The sequence below is a fragment of the Vipera berus genome (genome assembly GCF_964194415.1).
Source record: "Vipera berus genome assembly, chromosome: 3".
NCBI classification, from domain to species: Eukaryota; Metazoa; Chordata; class Lepidosauria; order Squamata; family Viperidae; genus Vipera; species Vipera berus.
In genome coordinates, this window is record NC_138204.1 from 198,791,174 (window position 1) to 198,814,818 (window position 23,645).

Sequence of the window (23,645 nt, forward strand, 5' to 3'; positions counted from 1 at the left end):
GCAAGGCGATCAAACTGGTCAGTGCTAGAAGAGATCAACCCTGATTGCTATTTAGAAGGCCAGATCCTGAAGTTGAAACTCAAATACTTTGGCCACTTAATGAGAAGGAAGGACTCACTGGAGAAGAGCCTAATGCTGGGAAAGGTTGAGGGCAAGAGAAGAATGGGACGACAAAGAATGAGGTGGCTGGTTGGAGTCATTGAAGCAGTAGGAGTGAGCCTAAATGGACTCCAGAATATGGTAGAGGACAGGAAGGCCTGGAGGAAAGTTGTCCATGGGGTCGCGATGGGTCGGACACAACTTCACAACTAACAACAATAAACTTATAAATGTTCTTTCAGATAGATGATGGAGTGAAGATAAATCCATATGGAAGAGTGGTATCTTACTATATATTTTTAAAAAAAAAAATCCACCATGACATGATTATAACAGGCTCCAGCCACAACAATCCTGCAGAATTCCACAGATGTTCATCATAATGTTTCTGAAACACTTGAAGAAGCTGTGGTTTGCATCTGAAGGAAAAAGTGTACTTAAAATCATATTTGAATGTGCATATAATATGGATGTTTCTGACTCCTTAATATGGATCATAAATAAGAGGATGTTGTAAATATTTAGCTCATAGTTCAAGACGTTTGCATTCCACCTGTAAGTCATGGATCTGAGTCAATACAGGTGGCTGTAGATTCTTATAGTAAGGCATCAGGTTGTGGAAGTGCCAAGCCCTAAATCACAATTTTATCACATTGTCAGGTAAAAAGGGCTGAACAGTGAAAGTTGGCCAAGCTCCTTAAGAAGAATGATCATTAACTCCTGTAAGAATAACATGGATTCTGGCTACTTGAGTGCATTGTTCAGATCTCCTTCTCTTTTTGAAAGCAATTCTCATGTTCCAGACCTGTCTTCCTGTGACATATTGCTTCAAGTGCCTCCTTCTCCTTGTCTTGTTGAGACCTTTGTCTTGGCTTTTGGACAGTTATTTGTGAAATATTCTAGCAGCTGACCTACAGAGTGTCTTGAGCCAGTCTCTTCAAAATTTCTGACTTCAAACTCTCCTGGCTATCAAGTTGCAGAACTTGGCATGGTTACATTTTTTTAAAAAAAAGTCTGATTGAATATTCTTACTCTTTGAAGAAATGGCAAGCACTTATTGCTGCCTCAGGATTTACAGTACGACAACAACAACAACAACAAAAAGCTCTCAAGCTTGTAATTGCAGATCTTATTGTCTGCATTAATCTCAAGTTTGTCCAGGACAACTTGGCCTTTTTTGTAGCCTCATAAAACCAAGTGCATTCTTTTTTTCCCCCATACATTATCCAGTAGTTGTGGAGGGTAAAGGGGTAATTCTCGGGAAAGATGCAGCTGCTTTAATCAATCCCCAATTAATGTTATATCAGTACTCTGAAGTATCCTTTTTCTTTAAATCCAAAACACTGCACCGCTCTAATGCCCCCACACATTGTCTCAAATGAACTAATCTTTCTAACTTTCTTTCTGACTTCTTATTGATTTTCTAATTTATCATTTGATACTGGTGCTTAAAACACTCTCATGGGTAAACTTACCTTATTTGGATTGATGGCTGTGATAACCCAAACACACTGAGCATTACTGTCATACTGGAAAGGAAAATTGGGGGATGTGAAAGTGCCGCCTGGTCCCTGAAGATTAGATCCACATGTCTTTACTGCAAAAGAAAAAATCAATGTTATGTTCCAAATTAGGTCTTAATTACATTTTTGTTTGCATTCATCTCACATGCCTTAAAATGTTTAGAGTTGCACAATTGGGCAAGGTGAAGTTCAGACATTAATTGTGAAAATCCAATCATGGTTTCATCAGGACTTAAACAGTCCCATTGGAGAGATGCTTTCACAATAAAACACATTTCTTACATTCTCTATAAAGGCAAGATCCACACATATCCCCCATGAGAATTTTTTTTTTCCAAAATATGCTTCTCCTTGAAGTGGGGTAAGGTGAGGAGAATGGAAAAAAATATTTTGCATCAGTCAGAACCACAATGGCTGAAAAAATGCAACATATATTTGTAGCAATTGTGCCAAATAATTGGGCACTTAGCACATTTTGAATGGAAAGAGATTCAAGAAAATTAAGAGTTATTCATATCATCCAATCATAGAACTGCTACTTATATGGAGCGAAGTCATGAAGGATTTATGTGAATTCATTTATTGATATGTTTATTTGTGACTAGGATTATGACTATGTTTTCTGGTGAATTCTAGAAGCTAGAGAAGAGCAGAACCACGTTTCATGTAGAGTAAGTAAATATAATACAAGCCATGACTGTGCAGAAGCCATCTTGTTAGGAAGAGAGAGGATACAATAGGAACAAGAAATGTATCATAGGAACAATATAGATGAATCATAGAATAGCAATGTGACAAAGGAAACAAATACAATAGAGATGAATGATAGAACTGCATATAAGGTAAACATAACACCCATAGCATCTTCCCCTTTTCATGTTAACCAAACAACACTGTAAAATTCTGGATGAGAACTAGCCACAACACTTCCTATAGGTTACGTCTGTTGGGTGGTTGTGAACGTCTGCCACTATGGATGAATACTGGCCCTCTTTGTACTAAGAGTTTCTCTGACCACACTGAGTTTACTGGGCTCTTCTCACCATTTACTGACATATTCCGCAGAACATAACAGAATACAATAAGAGTTGGAAGGGACCTTGGAGGTCTTTTTGTTCAACTCCCTGCTCAAGCAGGAGTCACTATGGTATTCCAGACAGGTGGGTGTCCAATCTCTTCTTAAAAGCTTCCAGTGATGGAGCACCCACAACCTCTCGAAGGCAAGGCGTTCTACTCCAATTGTTCTCACAGTTGGGAAATTTCTCCTTAGTTCTAGGTTGCTTCTTTCCTTGATTAGTTTTCATCCATTGCTTCTTGGCTTGCTTTCTGGTACTTTGGAAAATAAGTTGACCCCCTCTTCATGACAACCCCTCAAATATTGGAACACTGCAATCATCTCACCCCTAGTCCTTGTTTTCATTAGACTAGACCAGGGGTAGGCAACCTTGGCTCTTTTATGACTCGTGGACTTCAACTCTCAGAATTCCTGAGCCAGCCATGCTGAGGGAAAAGGGAGAGGTTTCCAAGCTGAGCCAGGCTGGCTCAGGAATTCTGGGAGTTGAAGTCCACGAGTCATAAAAGAGCCAAGGTTGCCTACCCTGGCACTAGACAAACCCAATTCCTGCAACTGTTTTTCGTATATTTTAGCCTCCAGTCCAATAACCTTTGTTGCTCTTTTCTGCTATGTTTCCATACACACACACACACATTCTGTTAAGGCAACCTAGGACTGCATTGGCTTTTTTGATTGCTGTTACACACTGCTGGCTCATATTTAAGTGATTGTATACTAGTGAGAGAACTGAGAGATTGCAATCAATAACCTAAATGATTCTTTCCAACTGATTCCATAAACCATCAAGATTCACTTATAAATATGTACAGCAATGTCCTTGATATTCAGAGCACAAATAAAATATCTTCATACCTCTTGCTGCAATAAATAACTAAAAAGGCTGTAATGGGGGCATCCAGTTAATGGACTGAACTTAGGAACAGAGACATGTGAGAATGATGTAACTGCTGCAAAAGTAGAAAGCTAATCTGGAGAAGATGGAGCAAGAGGAAAACCAGACATTGAAACAGGCTAACTAAGTTTTTAATAAGTGTTAAGCATACAGTATGCTTTAAAATGCAGGGAGTCCCTGCAGATTTTACTCTACTAGTTGTTGGCAAATATAGGGGAGGCATGGTCATCTCAATTTCAAGGCCATTGAGCCAGTGCTGTCCAAAGATATTTCTGTGGTTATGTGGCCAGCATGACATCACAAAGCCTTGTTACCTTCCCACCAAAGTGGTACTTATTTATCTACTCAAATTTGTACGCTTCAAACTGCTAGGTTGGCAGGAGCTGGGCTGAAGATGGGAGTTCACCCCATCATGTGGCGTTTGGGTCTTGAACTTGGGGGGCCGGCTTTCCAGCCAATAAGCCCAGCATCTTAACTGCTGAGCCACTGAGCTGCACCTTTAAAATACATGAGATGGAGAAATTTGGTAAACAATAACATTGTCAACAAACTAGTAAGAAAACAGTTTAACTGATGTGCTACTAACCCTACTAACTACCGTATGTTATTTCTGACATTTTTAAAAAGACAACTATTCAAAAGTTCTGTTCTGCCAGAGAACAGAAGGTGCTTTATGTTCATGCTTTGTGCTTAATGGTGCACGTAACTAACATCCTGAGCCAAATAAACTGCTTTAAAGAACAATATTGAAAAGAAATAGAGACTTTAGAAATTTCATAGAAGACATTTGAACTATAATTCCATTCCAAATTCTACAATGGAAACTCAGATATTCTTCTGAAACATCTTTTTCTTCCATATGTATATCTGACAGCTGTTGCTATTTATAAAGCATTTCAGATATTTTACGAAGTAATATATTCAAAAGTCATGTCCCATAATCACTTTTGTCATTGCCATCTGCTATATTATGGAAAAATGACAGGTTTTAATTAAGGAAAAAATACATTGTATGAGTTCAGAGATTAAGCACCAAAAATATAATAATGAAACTCATGTTAGGGTAAACAGATACAGATTCATATAAAACCTAAGCATAAATTATTCTGATTGTCTTACATTAAATCAAATCTTTTAACTTTTATTTTTGTTAAAAAAATGAGTGCAGAGGGAATCAAAATAGTAAGGTATAATAGAGCAATAGTGCAATAAGACTCTTGCACAGGTGTTGGGTGAGACAGATGAAAGGTGGTGTTGATGTTTCCAGCTAATTTTAGGGGCAAAAATGTTTTTAGCAGTTATTCGGCAACTTAATTAGACTGCAAAGGGAACATAACTACAAAATGGATCCCAGTGTTCCTTTCGTAAATGAAAGAAACAGACATCAGAAACTTTCAGAAAAGAATGCAATTTTCAAAGGAAAATACCATTTGGTAATCCCAAAGCAACAAGGTAGTGTCAATAGATAAGTACTTAAGAACCAAAATGTAAGCATTTCCAAATAATTATGTGAAACTACTTTCCTTCAGCCATTATTCTTAACAAAAGGAGCACAACATCTGATACTTTCATTAAGTCAGCTTGTGATATGTCTATTAGAGCAACAAAAATAATTAGGGTCTGGAGACTAAAACATATAAAGAACGGTTGCAGGAATTGGTATGTCTAGTTTAATGAAAATAACAACTGGTGTGACATGATAGCAGTGTTTCAGTACCTATGGGGCTGCCACAAAAAAGAGGGGAAAGAAGGACTAGTGATAACATGATAGCAGTGTTCCAATATTTGAGGGCTGCAAAAAAAGAAGGGGGGGTCTCAACCTATTTTCCAAAGCATCAGAAGACAGGCCAAGAAGCAATGGAGAGAACCAACCTAGAACTAAGCAGAAATTTCTTGAGAACAAGAACAATTAATCAGTAGAATGCCTTGCCTTCAGAAGATGTGAGTGCTCCATCAGCAAAGGTTTTTTAAAAGAGAATGGAAAGCCATTTGTCTGAAATGGTATAGAGTCTCCTGCTTGGACTAGAAGATTTCCAAGGCCCCTTCCAATTCTGTTATTCTGTTCTATTATTCTTTGATTTTACAGGTTCATGTTTTATTTGTTAAGGATAAATGATCCTGTGGCATGCTCTCAAATCCCTTAAATAAAAGCTTATTGAAGAACCCTTTGTTCTACATTTTGAAGCCCAATATATGTGGATTTTGTTAACAGTTCTCATACACAGATACATTAGTGAAATACATGGTTTTATTAATGCAGTTGCTTCAATTGCACCAATGGGGATACCATCTTGACTTTTTTAATCATACCCTATAGAAACACGAAAACTAAAGTAAAGTAAAATAAAAGAGCTGCTAATGGCCACCTAGTCCCTTAAATAAGTAAAAATAAATACAGAATAATTAAAAAGCTCAATATAAATGGTATATTACAGCAATGTGTTTCACTAAAGACAAACTAAAAGTTCTTGTAAAGTAGAAAAATGAAAGGGAGGACAAAGACAAATAAGAGCCTTGGTGGAGCAGTGGGCTAATGCCTCCTTAAGTAACACCAGCTGCCTGCAATTAGTGCAGGTTCGCATCCCACCAGGCTCAAGGTTGACTCAGCCTTCCATCCTTCCGAGGTAGGTAAAATGAGGACCCAGATTGTTGGGGGCAATTAAGCTGACTTTGTAATAATGCCACTTGGGGGGGGGGGCGAAAGCCCTAATAAGCAGGCATATACATAGAATGAAGGCTATTGCTAAGCACATTTGATTTGTGCTTAAATTGTAAGCCGCCCTGAGTCTTCGGAGAAGGGCGGGATATAAATGGGATTAAAATAAAATAAATAAAATAAGAAACAGATTGGATACTGCAAGAAACATCTAGTCTCATAACAGAGCAGATTAGTGTAGTGGTTAAGCATGAGGCTAGAATCCCAGAGAGCATGAGTTCTAGTCTACAAAGCCAATGTGTCTCTCAGTCACTCTCAGTCCTAAGAAGAAGAAAGCAATGGCAAACAATTTCTGACATCTTTTCAAGAAAACTACAGGGACTTGTTCAGATAGTTCCCAGGAGTCAAGAATGACTCAATGTTACATACAAAAAGTCCTAAAGCAACAAGATAATAATGGGGCTAGGGGTTTGCCAACAAACATCTCCACTGTAATTCTGGATATTAATGTTTTTTTCATAAATACAGTACGTGATCATTGCTATTTGGCATGCAGTCAAGATAGATGGAATCCAGCCAGCCATCATTCCCATCTTTGTTCAAACTGCACCTGTCCTTATTAGGAGTTGATACTGATGGTCTATCTCAGTTGTTGGATTGTGTTTTGATCTAGCTACTCAGAAATGAAATAATCCTGATTTCAAAGAGCATACTCTCAGGTAGGTGGTACAGCACCTACCATGTTCACCTGCAATGGTGTGTTTCAATGAAATGATAACATAAAAATGTAGGGTTTATGCATGATTTGGCTTGATTCTTATTTACACCCACATCAATACTGTCTTTGAAACTTCAAGCATACTACTGTAGAAAAGAGGGGATTCTGATGATAATGAGTCACAAGAAGCAACCTTCTCAAGTATTATTTATCTGTCCATCTTGCTTTTATGGTAATCATATAGTTGTATTTCTTGTTGTGTTCTTTTTTCATTGTTTATTTTATTGCTCTGTTATCTTACTTCTGTTGTGTGTACACTCTTTTCATTTCTTCCTTATTATTGTTGTAAGCCACCTAGAGTAGCCCTACAGTGAGATAGGCAAAAACTGAAGTTAACAAACTAAATAATAAATAAATAAAAATAAATAAATAATATGGCAGTGGTGGCAAACCTATGGCACTCAGACCTGGACTGACAGGGATTTAATTATGTTTACAATTTTTAACTCTAATTTTTAATTTATTTTAATTTTTAATTTTAATTTATTGTACAAAGGCCTTTAATTTTAATTTTATCTTAATTTCTGTATTTATTGTATATTATTGTTGTTAGCCGCCCTGAGTCCTTCGGGAGATAGGGCGGGATATAAGCCCCATTAATAAATAAATAAATAAATAAATTTAACACCAGATAAGTTATCTAGAATGTATAAAGGTATTTTAATTGAATGTTGGAAATGTAAAGTAGTGACTTTTTATCATTTATGGTGGATATGTGATAAGGCAAAGAAATATTGGAGTAGGATTCATACATTAATGCAGAAAATTCTTAAAGTGAACATAAAGATTAAACCAGAAACTTTTCTTCTGTGTCTAATAGAAAGAGAACTGGAAAAAAAATTGGAACTCTCATTTTATATATGGTGACAGCAGCAAGATTACTCTAGCACAAGAGGGGAGGGATGCCTTGATTCCTATCGTGGACAAATAGTTACAAAAGCTGATGGACTTAGCAGAGATAGCCAAATTGACTGTGCTGATAAAGGCATAGAACATACATACTTTTGTTTCTACTTGGAAACCGCTTCTGGACTTTATGCTTGAGGTGAATAAAAGTGACATTACAATTTTGGGTTTTACTGATTAGACTGATTTGCCAATACAGAAATGGCTAGTGCATACTACTATATTAATGTAAAAAGCTGAGATTTGATTTTAATGTCTGATTTTACTATAACAGAGAGAGTCGGAAGTCAATGATTTTTGTTTCTTCCCCTTCCTTTCTTCACACCTTTTTTGTTTTCCCTTTCTTTACTATTGTCCCTTACTATTTGCTTTTGTATTTTCACATTTTATATTATAAGTGAATAAAACTAATAAACAAAAAAATTAATGTGAACTAGGAATAATCACTCTTTGTTCTTTGGAAAGGAATGCAAACTTGAAAGACATGAGAAGCAACATATCTCCTCAACATGCAGTTCTCTGGCCTGTCATTAATTATTCATTTCACATTCTTACAATGAACAAAAAAATATTTTGCAGGGTTTGAAACTATGACAAGTAGACCTTTTTTAAAAAAATTCTCTGGTAGCCATTGAATGTAGAACACTTGGAAAGCTTCAAGAATGTTGAGTCCAAACCTGCTTTAATTCAAGATTACTATTTTCCAAACTTGGCAACTTTAATATATGTAGACTTCAACACCCAGAATTCTCCAATTCTGAGTGTTGAACTCCACACATCTTAAAGTTGCCAAGTTTGAAAAGCCCTAGTCTAGAGGATAGTAATTTTGGTCCACTGAGTTCCTTCTCCTCCCCCCCCCCCAAAAAAAAATCTCCTCATGCTTAAAGATTTCAAGGTTCATTAACATAAGCATATTACATTTAACCTCCTAATTGTAGATAGGTTAATTAATTATTTTTTTTAAAAAAATACCCAAGGTGCTGTATTTTTTTCTTTCTCTTTTTCTTACTTTCATTATGTCTTTGAACTAAAATGAACTCATGATGAATATATCAGTTTTGTGTTTTTTTTTGCTTTTATGGTGAAAATTTGGAACATCCATTAATTTCTATTGTTACCACTGCACTAATTTTATTTTTGTTCTCTTCTTAAGGATGTTTGTGGAAGGATCAAAGGGAAAAAAAGTTGCATTTTTTATATTTCCAGTGTGTACTTGCCAAATCTGAAGTAATCTCTGGAACTGAATATGTTTTTATAGAGCTGAGGGGGGCAACTGCAAGAAAAAAATCAATAATAGTCTGTTACATTGCCTTCCTCCCGCTTTTGTTTGCAGGAAAGAATAAATCTCTATAAATAGAAGGGATGATGAATTTAACTTGCTATCTTTGGTACTTTAAACATCACTGTAACACTCTAAAACTTTTGCAGGGAAGAGGACATAATTTTGAATTTCTAAAACTGTGAAAGCTTTTTTTTTACAGATTAATTCCCTTCCTCATTTTTCTATCTTTACTTTGTAGAATTGATGAATCCAGCCAATTTCTTTGAACAACTTTCGAACTCTGCAGTAAATGAAAAGTGAATTTTCATTAAATTTAATATATGTTCTGCACTTTTAGTTTACTTTTTGAACTACATTTTAATACAGAATATGACATAATTTTGCAATACGGGGTTAAGACACTTCTGAAAGTGTTCGTACTTTTTCAAGTTATACAAAACCATTTCCCCCTTGTCCTTATTTTCTGCATTTTATTGAATGGACTTTTTGCACAGCAATTTGCATCTAGCAATCTGAAAAGGGAGATATTATGCAAACTCTCACTCAGTTGCACATATCAAGGTTTAGAGGGCAACAGCTATAATCAAATTGCTACATTTATCTGTAAGTGAAATACCACAATTTCATTTTTCTGACAACTAGCACTCTTGGATATTAGAATCTACGGGTATAACTTTAAGGATACTAGAAAAGCAATAGTTCAAGTGGATTAATCAATACCTCAGCAGCACAACTAGAAAACATCCCTATTTCAAATCTGAAGCTATATTTTCTGCTTTCTGCTTTTCTAAAAACCTAAAGCAATTGTGTATTAGGTTGTGAATACCAAGGTTCAGTATAAATCGAATGATATAACTATAAATAAATAAGTTTACATTGGACGCTGATTACCTGTTTACTTGGAAGTGTGTTTCAACAGAGCTAAAGGATAATGTTCCTGTGAAAGTGTGCACAGATTTGCGAAATAAATACATACTGTATGCAAAAGTTTTACTAACAAACTTCCATATTAAATAAAGCAATTTAAAAATAATTCACAATATTTCTCAAAGGAGATTAGACTTTAAGTTTCATTGTTGTGATCTAAGAAAAGGGAGAAAGTAAAGCCAAGAAAATTTTAAAAGTGACCTTCACAGTCAAAATCCTTTCTCTAAAGAATCAATGTTCTTCTACTGAGATAGCAAGCAGAACATAATAAGTAGCGCCTGTTTCTCCCGATTACCACTCAATGGAGTTGCTTTCTTAAATATAATCTAAAATGCTGAACAAATCATTAAGCATATTTGGTTATTAGCTCTTTGATGATCGAATATGGTGGTGAGAATTACTGCCCTGAAAACACTGCAATCTAATTTCTTCAGAAAGAAAGGAATTAATCTATACTTTGTTTCAGCCAGTGGGGGAAATGCATATCTGTTTCAATGATTTGAGCAGCATGCTTCAAAAATGAAAAAAAAATCCATTCATTTCTGGTACCCTTTATACTTTCATGGTGCCAGAGCAAGCAAGGACAGCTGTTTGGGATTCAGGTTGGGTTAAATTGTTGTAGAAGAGAATGGTGAAAACTGTAAATTAGGAAGAGCCATATCATGCTGGGTGGGTAGGTATTTGAAACCCCTTTTTCTTGCTTGCTTTCTGTCAGAATTGTGATTTGAATACTTTAGGGGAATGTTCACATATGGCTTTGGTAAGGCCACACCTGGAATACTGCATCCAGTTTTGGTCACCACGATGTAAAAAAGATGTCGAGACTCTAGAAAGGGTACAGAGAAGAGCAACCAAGATGATTAGGGGGCTGGAGGCTAAAACATATAGGGAATGGTTGCTTGAATTGGGCATGTGTAGTTTAATGAAGAGAAGGGTGAGGGGTGACATGATAGCAGTGTTCCAATATCTCAGGGGCTACCACAAAGAAGAGGGAGTCAAGCTATTCTCCAAAGCACCTGAAAGCAGGACAAGAAGCAACGGATGGAAACTAGTCAAGGAGAGAAGCAACCTAGAACTAAGGAGAAACTTCCTGACAGTTAGAACAATTAACCAGTGGAACAACCTGCCTCCAGAGGTGGTGAATGCTCCAACACTGGAGGTTTTTAAGAAGAGACTGGACAGCCATTTGCCTGAAATGGTATAGGGTTTCCTGCCTGAGCAGGGGGTTGGACTAGATGACCTCCAAGGTCCCTTCCAACTTTATATTATTATTATTATTATTATTATTATTATTATTATTATTATTATTATTATTATTATTATTATTATTATTATTATTATTATTATTATTATTATTATTATGTTCCATTTCATAATGGTAGGTTATTCTACTGTCAGTTTTCAGCAATCATGGTCCATGTAGATTGTTGCAAAAAGGAAACATTGCCCCATTTTTGTAGGTTTGTCTTTAGAGATTTAAAAGTCTTCTACATCTTATTGCTTCACCATTTAAACCAGTGCTTAATTGGCATTTTAGGGTTGCAAAAACTGTTCATGAAAATGGTTCCATAGTTTTCACATTTTTTGTTTCTTCCTAGTTACAGGTAATCCTTGAATTACAAACATTTGTCATTGTAGCATCCACACAGTCACATGGTCAAAATTGGATGCTTGGCAACTGGCTCATATTTATGATGTTTGAAATGTTGTGAAACCAGGTGATCACCTTTTGAAACCTTCTGACAAGCAAACTCAATGGAGAAGCCAAATTCACTTAACAACTATGGCAAGAAAAGTCCTAAAATGGAACAAAACTCACTTAACAACTATCTTACTTAGCGAAGAAAACTTTGGACTCAATTGTGGTTATAAATTGAGGATTACCTGTATATGTTTTGTCCAATTGTTCTGTTGATTCTGTGATAAGAAAGTAGGAATTTATCCCATTGCTGCACAAACTACTCCAAAACACATTGCTATGAAGGTTTCATTTTGTTCCAATCTGTTATAATTGGCAGAGGCAGGATAAAAATGTGAAATTAGATACCCACTTCTACTCAAATGGAATGAACCATGATTTCCCTGATGTGCTTAGAATAGACCCCTATCCTTTTAATCTTATGCAAAGCATTTAAATCCTGGTTCTTCTCACAAATATTGGGATAAGGTGAGAATGGCATGGGCTGAATGTGTTATGAGAAAGCTTAGCTATGGTCCCATATGATTGTTTTTGTTTCTATGTTATTTTAGAGATGTATTTTTTAATCCTTCAGCTGTGAGCTTCCCAGAGTTTGGTTTGAGCTGGGCAGCCATATAAATAAAATAAAATAAAATTTCCCATGTATAAAATTATTCCAAAGACCAATAAGGAAGAATTCCAGTGAAGCTAAATAAGACAGAGAACTATCTTTAAAAACAGATGTCAGTTCAAGTAAGTAATGAAAAACTAGCCTGTTCAGAGGAAGAAGTGCTCCTGGAGAATATGGTAAAAACAGGATTAAACTTTATTCAGCTTATTTATTTATATAACCATCGACAGTCACTTTTTTGTGACATGGGCAGCTGTATAAATTTGATTATTAAATATTCAGCCTGAATTTTAGGAATCTTTGTGGTTTATTGACCCATTATACTGCAGTAAAATTATTTTTTCCAAACAGTATGTCTGCAAAACCACATACTACAGATCACAAGCTTATTGTTCACAACACAATGAATAAAAGGCTGACTGACATTAAATCTCATAAGGGAAAGTAGTATAAAATCAAGCCATTTTTTTCTTATATACATGTATGAGTATCAGTGTGACAGAGAAAAAATAATTCTAACAATGTACTTCTATTCTGATCTGCTGACTGACTTTTTAAGTCATTTTTTTTAATATGGGAAAATTCAACATTAGAAAGACCAGAACAGAATTGGTAAAATGCATCACTGTGTATGGGCTAGGTCAGGGGTAGGCAACCTCGGCTCTTTTATGACTCATGGACTTCAACTCCCAGAATTCCTGAGCCAGCTGGCTCAGGAATTCTGGGAGTTGAAGTCCATGAGTCATAAAAGAGCCGAGGTTGCCTACCCCTGGGCTAGGTGAAAACTGCTAATGTTCAAATTTCAGCAGCTCACCACTTTCCAATAAGGAGTAGATTGAGATTAGATTGAAAGTTAATATATACTTTCTCATGGCTTGTAATAGGACATTTTTTCCCCTTTTAATATTACTTTCTGCTAACAGCCTGGTAATCTATCGTTAGCAGGATACTTTAAATGTTGGGGCAATGTGTTCTTCAAGTAGAACATTGCTCTAACTAAATACAAATTTTATGGCCAAGGGCTCCAGTTACTCTTAGATAAACTGGGTAATACATAACTTTATACAGCACTAATTAACTTTCAGTAATGTTCATATATAACAAAAATTACTGTGTTTAACCTTCCTGGTATTCTCATCCATCTTTGTTAATTTTTAATATATTTTTTCTCTTTATGATTACAAATATAATCCTATATTGTAGGAACAATAAAGTAATATTAAATCCTATAAAACTAAGGAGCTCACATTCAAAATTCTCATAAGATAAGAACATGTGAGACTTAATAGAATGCTTTTTTAAAAAACATGAGATCATGGACTAATAACTGCCAATTGAGTGCTATGAAACAAGCAATAATAAAGCAGGATGTCTTATCAAATGATAAACTAAAATCAAACATTCAGCTGAAATCTTCTGTATTTATAATAAAATAGTACTTCAGAATATTAACTGCTACCACTCTTTTAAAATTTGTTTTACATCATTTTAAAAGTAACTGATGAACACTATATTATACAGCCATAAAATTTTATTAGTACTGATTTATTGAACAAGAAAATCACATATAAAAATAAATAGAATAAAGAGCACAGCATGTTTCTAATAAATCTGCAAGGTTTTAGCATAGGAAAATAAAATCCTGTTTCTGCATAAATAGAAGTCAATACCAATACATCTAATTTTAGGTCCATATACTGTATGCAAAACTGCATTGTAAATTGTATTTTAAGAATGCTAACTTTTTATTAGAAAAAAATACAGGATATATTTCACTCAAGAACATGGTTCTATTTTTTGTATATATTCTTGGATTATTTCAAAAAACATTCTAACAGTTATATTTCTAGATTTTTAAAGAATAGGGAGATAGGTGCTAATTACCATTAGTATTATTTATTTATATACAGGTGAAACAATACAGTATGATTTTTAAGTTAAGTTAGATCTTAAAATTAACCTCTAAAGAGGAACATATGAAAGTTTCTGCATTGCACAAAATATAAATTTGCATATGCAGGTTAAACAAAATAACATTTACTGATTTTCTTTTAAGAACAATCCAGCTGTTTTTTATGAAAAAAAGAAGAGAAGCTTTTTATAACAAAATAAGTGGGATATTCTCCAGGACACCATAAAAGCAATATATATATTATATATAGCAATCTAAAAATTTACATAAGCCTTGACAAATACTTAACATATATATATATATATATATATATATATATATATATATATATATATATATATATATATATATATATATATATATATATATATATATATATACCGTACATACACTTTTTTAAAAAAGGAATATATATTTTTTTTAAAAAAAATAATGCCTAGGAATATCTAAATCAGTCACTTTAAATGTAAATAGCAATAGCACTTAGACTTATATACTGCTTCATAGTGTTTTACAGCATTCTCTAAGCAGTTTATGGAGTCAGAATATTGCCCCCAACAACCTGGATTCTCATTTTACCAATCTTGAAAGATGGAAGGCTCAGTCAACCTTGAGCTGGTCAGGATCTAACTCTTGGAAGTGGGCAGAGTTAGCCTGCAATACTGCATTCTAACCACTTTGCCACCACAGCTCCCTGGTTAATGTAGGAATGGAAGAGAAGTCGGTGATTTGAAAAGAGGCATTATGAATTGGCTATATTCCAGCTTTGGAGAGAAGGATTGAAGAAATTCTGGAATTAAATCTGAATTTAAAGATTTTTTTTCTCAGCCTCCCTGATACAGTAGCTATGGAATCTCTTAATCTAAGCAGATATGTGATGATATTTACTTAACTATATGACCTAGCTAAGAAAACCTAGTAACCATCTAGCAAAATTCCTTACATCTGGAAGACATGAGCAATAGCAAATGAAACAGAAATGGAACAAGCCCCCTAATTTTTGTTTGTTTGTTTGGGCAAAATAAAACCATACTATTTGAAGGTGTGAAGACTATTTGACTACACAAAGGGGATGTGCTTTTGGAATGAGTCAGTAGGATTTATTTCAACTATAATTTCCAGCTGGAGTGTTTTCAGAAACTGGGATATGTGTCAGAAAAGTCAAGATGCTATCCACTGTCATTTTTTAACCATCCTGTCGATGCCCAGCTTTCAAGATATCTTTCTTATTGCAACACGAAAGAAGTGGAGAAAACTGGCATGGAAGAATACAGATTTTTGTATTTTACCTTTGCACACTGGTCTGTGATCACTCCATGCTGCAAAAACTTCCGCTATCCTTTGGCAGGTAATGCTTTTTGCCCCCTGTAGCACATAGTCTTCGTCACAAGAAAACTGCACTGTTGAATCCAAGCTAAAATTGAACATATCAAAAACAGATTAATATGTACTATTTTTCTCAAAGTTTAATTGAATCTTTTATTACATTTATTCTATCAGTATTCCCTTTGAGGTAAAAGGTAGTTCTGGTTTGTCTTAAAAAGAAGGTATGTCTAAAAACAAATGAAGATGTGTGAAATTTCTTTCATTCTTTTTTCCTTTCTGTAATTTTAGTTAGTATTACACATTCAAATAGATCTATTTCAACATTCACTTTTTCTCTCATTGTTTAATTTATTTAATGTGAAACTCAAAACATGTTCATTTTTAATCTATATGTTTACTGTTCATAAACAATTTTGTGTTATCTAAAAAGTTATCTCATTTTTTTAAATGCAAGAGCAGATAGATTTATGATGTTCATTCAAATATGGTAACTTTTCAATTAAGTGTACTTAAAAGCCTTATACTAATAAATACAACTTGTCTATGACTACAGCATTACTTCATAGTGATCTGATGAGGCTGCAATACAAGGTAGATATGTGAAGGTCTCACGGACTGGTCGTCCATAAAAATCAAAGTGATCCATGTGCTGGGTCTTTGCAGAGATTTAGAGACATCTCATAAAAACAAAAACCATGTCAAAATGTTTTGAGCAGTTTCCTGGATAATAACTTACATTGGCTTGTTTATTTCTTGAAACTATAATCATCCTTGTACTTTGTCAGAATGAAATATATATTCAGAATGAACCTGAAAGAGTTTTACTATATCACCCTATTTAAAGACATAAATAAGGCACTGATATTGCCAACTTAGTTAGACTAATCTACAGAGGAAGAAGTGCTAATATAAACTAATCTTGCTTCCACAGTGTATATTTGCATAGAATGCCTAAATTAGGTGATTTGGAAGAAATAGCCATGAACAAAAATACATGAAATCTGTAAATTTACACTGTGACAAATTAATTCCTTTGATCAAGTTTTCTTTCCAGCTGATTAAGTTGCGGTCTTATATTTTTGAAAGCTGTTTCAATCTAGAGCTACTTTTCTTGATGGAGCTACATATACATTCATGCTACATAGCCATAATGCTAAAACGAATGACCCTCAATTCCCATATGGCTAGTCTGACTTACAATCAGTCATTTAGTGACTGTTCAAAGTTACAATAGCACTGCAAAAAGTGACTTATGACCAGTCCTCACACTCACAACCATCACAGTATGGTCACATGATCTACATTTAGGTGCTTGGCAACCAGCATGTACATTTGCAATGGCTGTACATCCCAGGACCATATGAGTGTGACCTTTCTAGCCAACTTTTGACAAACAAAATCATTGGGAGAAAGATGGATTCACTTAATGACTGAATGATTTGCTTAACTAGGCAGTGATTAGCTTAGCAACTGTGGTAAAATAGTTCATAACATTGGGCATAAAACACTTCGTTTAGCAACATAAATTCTGGTCTCAGAATGTGGTCAGAAGTCAAGGACTACCTGTAGAGTAACAGTTATTTAAATACCTACATAGATGAAAACTTAAGTAAAACATTTATTATAATGTTAAAGTTCCTTTTTGGAGTGAGATATATCAGATTAATTTTAAAGGTAACACCCAAATGCCGTGGTGGGTAACTTTATGATCTGTGGACTTCAACTCCCAGAATTCCTGAGCCAGCTCACTCATCCTAATGCATGTGAAGTTTTGGGTTTGTAAATATTACCTAAAGTCTGAACCTATTCGTTTTCCATTCTCAGGTTCTCCAGGATCTGGACACAGATTCGATGCCTGTTTGATACCTCCTTCATTTACTGCAAAATAAAAACAAAATAGCTAGGAATTATCTTAAAATAATAAATAAAGAAAAAGATTTAGGTTATTGTTACAGTTTCTCCATACTACCCTAAAGAGCTATTTTTTTTTTAGTATGCAATTTGTACTCTGAGAAAGAGAAGCCAAATATGTGTTTGTCTTTGTTATTTCTTTGAATACAGAAAAGCTAAAGAAACTGGTCCTAAACTTTAATTTTCATAATTAGCTTTGGGAAAATGAGAAAAGGGCCTACATAACATCTTCATTTATTTTGAGCTGGCATTATTAGATATCTAATTGATAATAAAACATCACAAATCTCCTAGATTCTTATATTAGAGATAAAAAATGGAACATGTTATTGGTATCCATCTTTATAGCAGTATTAGTTTACTTCATGTTCAACAATGTGGCTGTAGATCAAAATGCTGTGACCAGTGACCTAAAAGCAATTGTGAGAACAATCTTTTTATATCCCATGTCTTCAGTTCTACAGTTTATTTTCTGCCAATGCTATGTTGAAGAAACATTCTTAAGTAAATACCAAGCTTATGGAACTGGGATAATTTTTGATAATATTCTTATTTTAATAACTACTTTTTATAATGCATTGCTTATAATGTGTAAAATGTTTATCCTTTTCTAATTATTGTTTTTATTAACTCATTGTTTTAGTCAATTGCCACTGCTACTGCTGAGTATTGCTTCATGTGAGACGGACAGCCAAATAAATGATTAATAAATCATAAATAAAATAATATCCCAAAGCTGCTTTTTCAAGAGGCAACTGGATTTTCTTGCTTTTTTTCTTTGAAGATGTTTCACTTCTCATCCAGCTCAGAATTGAAGAAGATTCTTGGGTGAGAAGCAATACAACAAAGTCCAGTTGCCTCTTGAAAAAGTACCTTTGGGACAACCATGATCTGGATGACTGAAAATCTCCATAGACAAATAAAATAATACAAAGCCCATTTATTTAAAATAATATTAGTAATGAATATTTTCTCAAATGCACAGATTTTGTTCATAATACAATTTGATTTCATGTAACTTCATGGACAAGTCCATGTAGTTGTCTTGGCAATAGTGCTGGCTGCTTTGCCATTCTCTTTTGAGAAGTTTATTAACTGCCCAGTTCTGGTTTTACCGGGTAATCTTCCATCCAATTATTAACTGGATTCAAATGTACTTAGCTTCTGAGCTCTGAGGAGATACCCAGGTGGTGCCTTCTGCACAGGTTTTACATCTACTGTTTTGTGGTAAAAAATAATCTAGATACATTTCCTATCAATTCTTCAAGATACTAGATATTCATTAAATCTCAATCTCTCTCTCTCTCTCTCTCTCTCTCTCTCTCTCTCTCTCTCTCTCTCTCTCTCTCTCTCTCTCTCTCTCTCTCTCTCTCCTCCCTCCCTCCCTCCATCCCTCCCTGTCTCTCTTGTTTTAGATGCCTCTTGGCAGTGGGAACTTTTGAAGAACTGCACAACTCATTACACTTTAATGTTACCCAAGAAAGTATGAGGTGACAATGGTAAGAATATCATTCTGCTCTACTGCAAATTACTTCAAAGCATTGTCATCTTTTTAAGCTTATTTCTGCAAATGCTGAACAAGGGATATGAAGTTCTCTTCTTTCTTTTCAGTTTTCTTTCCTTTTCCTTTAATATAAATAAATAATAGACAATACCAGATAATTAACTGTTTATGAATCACAATGGTTTTGATTCTCACTGATCACATAGATTTCCCTCTACCCCCCAGGACAGTCTGCTCCCAGGCTGGTCCTTCAGATCCTTCAATGGTGCACCAATGATTAATTAACTTACAGTATACTTTACAGTTAGAAAACACTATGACTATTTCTCTCTTGTTCTAAAATAAAATTACAGATATTGCTGTGAGCAAATCTATTTTATAATTTATAATTCACTCAATGACAAGAGTAAGTTATTTTTATATCTATATCTATAAAGTATTGCTCGGAAAGCAAAAACCTCACGATAATATAGGTGACAAAGTTACTAGGACCAAATTAAGATCTAACAAATTGTGGTCCAATAAGACATGATATACTGGGAAAAGAGTAGCATTATACATATGCATTCTCAATTTCCACTGCCCAATTTGAACATTTCCCCCTGAGTGTCTAAACTATGGATGAGGTTCTTAGGGTGCAATGCCTCTGAGCCAAAGAGCCAAAGAGAGAAGGATTGTATAATGATAGCTTAGAAGTTCAGATATAATGGAAAAAGGTGATTAACTAAACAACTAGTATTAAGGTACATAAGGATGGAGGCAAATGGTATAAATTATTTTGTTTCCAATTTGGAGTGAGAACATTATGGCTAAGTTTGAGATTACCTTTGATCCAGAAAGATAAAGAATATAATTTATTTAACATTATAAGATGCTATTTTGGCTCATCTTTGAAACTGCAGAACCTTTCATTTTGCAAGTCTGACCATAAATGAGAATAAAGACCATTTTTCTCCAGTTTATCCAATTTCTACCAAATTAGTCTCAGTGGTAATTTATTAAGAATTTACTAGCAAACTTAGGTAGCACAAATGTCACTGGGTGTTTTCTTTGAAAATAACTTTGAGAAATGAGAAATGGCAACAGAGAAATAAGGAGTATTTTGAATCTTCCCTACATTACTAAAAGAACTGTAGATGATCCCACGTAACTGTACCTTTTTGAAAGCAGAAAAAAGAATTGGATGGCTGACTGTTGTAATAAAATGATATTTCCTATAATTCATCTGTTATCTTGCACACACACACAAACACACACATACATTCAACCCTCCCACCCAAAAATCTAAAGTCCAATAGGACAAACAAGTCGTCCAATAAAAATGTACAACCTTCAGTTTGCTCATTTTCATATTCCATTCTATGCTATTTTACTTATGCATATATATATATATTCAATTTCATTGCATTTATTTCCTAACATAGTTCTTTTTGAACTTATTTGGGACTGTCTCATAAGTATATTTTCTAAATGTTTTCTCAATTTCTGGAATTCCTGAGTTTTCCATCTTGCACACTACTGATGCTGTTCGGTTGATAGTCACTACACAGTGAGAGATTTGTTTATAAATATATATACCGATACACACATTCTTACACAAACAGCTTTTAAAAATATGTGTGCCCGTATATGTGTGTTTATAGGTCTCTATGTGGGTAAAGTGATGTACAAACAGGTATACAAACTTTGAAATAAGTAGATAGATGGAGACAGAATAATGCCAGTTATTTAATGATTTTGAAGCCGAACATCGATTGCCTCAAGTTATAGATATATTACCTTCCATTTTGTTATACTCTGTTTTTCTTTCTTTGTTTTGATTTGTAATATTAAATGTTGCTTTTCAGTTTATGTATCACAATGAGAACTGTTTTAAACAGTATGTTAAAATGTCCACGTTTTCCATATTTTTCTAATATACACCTTTTTATAAATAATTTTCTCTTATATGGACTTTTTATTGATTTATTTTTATCCTGCCTTATTTATTTTTGCAAATAACTCAAGGCAGTGAACATATACAATGTGTCTTCCTTCTTCTGTTTTCCACAGAGCAACAAATCTTGGGCTGAGAGAGAGTGACTGGCCAAAGTTCACTCAGCCAGCTTCCATGGCTAAGGCAGGACTTGAACTTGCAGTGTCCCACTTTCTAGCCTGGTCCCCTAACCACTAGACCAAACTACTACCCCTGCATAGTATAAACCTATACTTGCCTTAATATAAATTCAATTTCCTATTTATTTATTTTTTAAAATAATTTTTGCACTTTTGATCCTTTAATAATATGCATTCATAGTCTTTGTATTATATGCAGTAATTTCATAGATTGACTGCTTGGCTCACTTTTTAAGTATCAATTTTCCAAATAGTTAATATAAAATTGGACAGGCTTGTCTATGAATTGGCAATCTTTACTGTATTTAATTCAGGTACAGTGAGGAATATAAAGCATTATATTTTGCTTGTATTGTTAAGCTTATTATTAACTTTGTTCTATAAAATTTCAGAAACATTCTTAAAAGAAAGGTCAATGCTTCCTTTAGCATGTAGAATTCTAGTTTGGTCTTTTATATTCTTCTAGATTTAAGTTCTAGACCCTAGAATGGCATTGGAAAGAAAATTGAACGCTTTCTAATGGTTCATCAATGATTGGATAACGTCATAATCTAGATAAATGCTGTGGGACTTCATTGTATGTTCCTACTCTCCAGTAGAAATGAGATATTACGATGTAATACTTTCTGATTTGTCAATCTTTCTGGTTAATACTAGTATATTATTACTGGACATTCTTTTGTTAACCACATAAATGATTAGACTGTACATGCTTTATTTCATGCCTGCTTTGTTTCATTGTTTCATTGTTTGTTTCCTTCTAATTTACCCCATTACTGAATGTTCAGAAGCAAATTAAAATGTAAAAAACAAAAATGGAGGTATGATGTTGTTTCAGAAATGTTTCTTATAAGATGTTCACAGCGGGCTAGGGAAAATATTTAGTTTCTTGTACTTTATGAAAATAAGCATCAGCTTGTGCAACATTTTGTTCAACTGAACAAAATCGAGAAAAATGTCACACTTCGGTGACAGGTGAGGTTTCTTTTTTAAGTAAAATAATAAGGAAAGTTCCTCTTTTGCCCCATTTCCTCTGAAAATAGTTTGCTCCCAAAGGAAGAGGGGTAATAATAACAACAATAAAAAATATATTGTGTAGATATTATAATGATTGAAAGACAAAACTATTTTTTTTAAAAAATAAACTAAATATTAAGATCACAGCACAGACAAAAAAGATTGATTTCTGCTTTCTAATTAACATTGTTGTTTACTTATTTTTTTTCTGCATCTATTTGACATTTTTTTTAATTAAAGGCTTTGGGGATGATAGCCACTTAATTTCAAGAGTTATATTCCCTGATTTTAATGGATTGATCAAAGATATCGTTGAAGTTTCCTTTATTTTCTTGCTTCTTCTTTTGATTGTTGAAACAGCATAAGTATGCAAGGATAGAAATAAGACTCTCTGTCTTTATTATAATTATTTTGGCTATATTCAATTGAATTAATTAGGATTAAACTTGTCCCTGTGTGAAAACTAGTGTTGTTGATACTATGTGTAAATGTCATTTGCATTGTACTTCCAGATTTTTTTCCCATTGTCTAATTTTGCTCCTTTCTGATCTCTTTCTCTTTTATACTTTTTTACATTAATAGTATTTGATCAACAAAAATAATATGTTGGTGTTACTGTACAATTAGGATAGACCATAAGTGGATTCCTGAATAGTTTGCAAGAAGGCGGCTTATGCCAATGGAATTAATTTGATTTGACACATCTGAAATTTTGAGACAGACTTTCTCAAAATACATAGAAACTCTTAACATGGGTTAGCAATACATTTTAAAGCTTCTTGGAATTAATGAACCCTTAACATATCTAGTTAAAAATAGAAAACAAATGACTTTTTCATAAGGATTAAACATAATATCATACATACATCAAAATATTGTTATTTACTAAAATAATATTGTATACTATGTATTAACAAAATAATAGTGGGATTCACTTATCCATTAAATATAGTAAATATTTAGTATTAAGTCAGGAACTGTGATAAGAGTAGTAGTGTGGCAACATCAAAATGAAATGTTAGTAGCAATGGGAGAAAATGAAAAGGTTAGTCACATTAAAATAACTTAGTAGCAGCATTACAAGAAATTTATTTATTTATTTATTTATTTATTTTATTGCATTTATATACCGCCCTTTCCCTGAGGACTCAGGGCGGTTTACAGGGAGTTAAAAATCAACCATACAAAAGTTAAAACCCAATTTTATTAAAATTTATTTATTAAAACCCAAATTTATTAAAACCCAAATAATATGCAAACTAATCAAGCCCATTGTGCATTCATTTCCCAAGAAAAAGAAGCAGTAGTACATTACCATCACTTCATGCTTAAAAATGTTCTAACCATCACTTTCATTATAAAACCAACTGAATTTCAGTTTTATTCAGAAGATCCACCACCATCCCATTGATA

General features: G+C 33.9%; 1 protein-coding gene across 1 annotated transcript in view; it reads right to left on the reverse strand.

Moving 5' to 3' along the window:
* The window catches only part of CSMD3 (CUB and Sushi multiple domains 3), a gene marked incomplete at its 5' end in the record, with an annotated part of 687,334 nt that overhangs the window by 351,279 nt on the left and 312,410 nt on the right, over nt 1-23,645 (reverse strand). Inside the window, 3 exons of the mRNA XM_081322366.1 lie at nt 1,575-1,696; nt 15,649-15,773; nt 17,476-17,563. Of these exons, the coding sequence (XP_081178492.1) occupies nt 1,575-1,696; nt 15,649-15,773; nt 17,476-17,563 (335 nt within the window). The remainder of the gene's footprint in view (nt 1-1,574; nt 1,697-15,648; nt 15,774-17,475; nt 17,564-23,645) is intronic.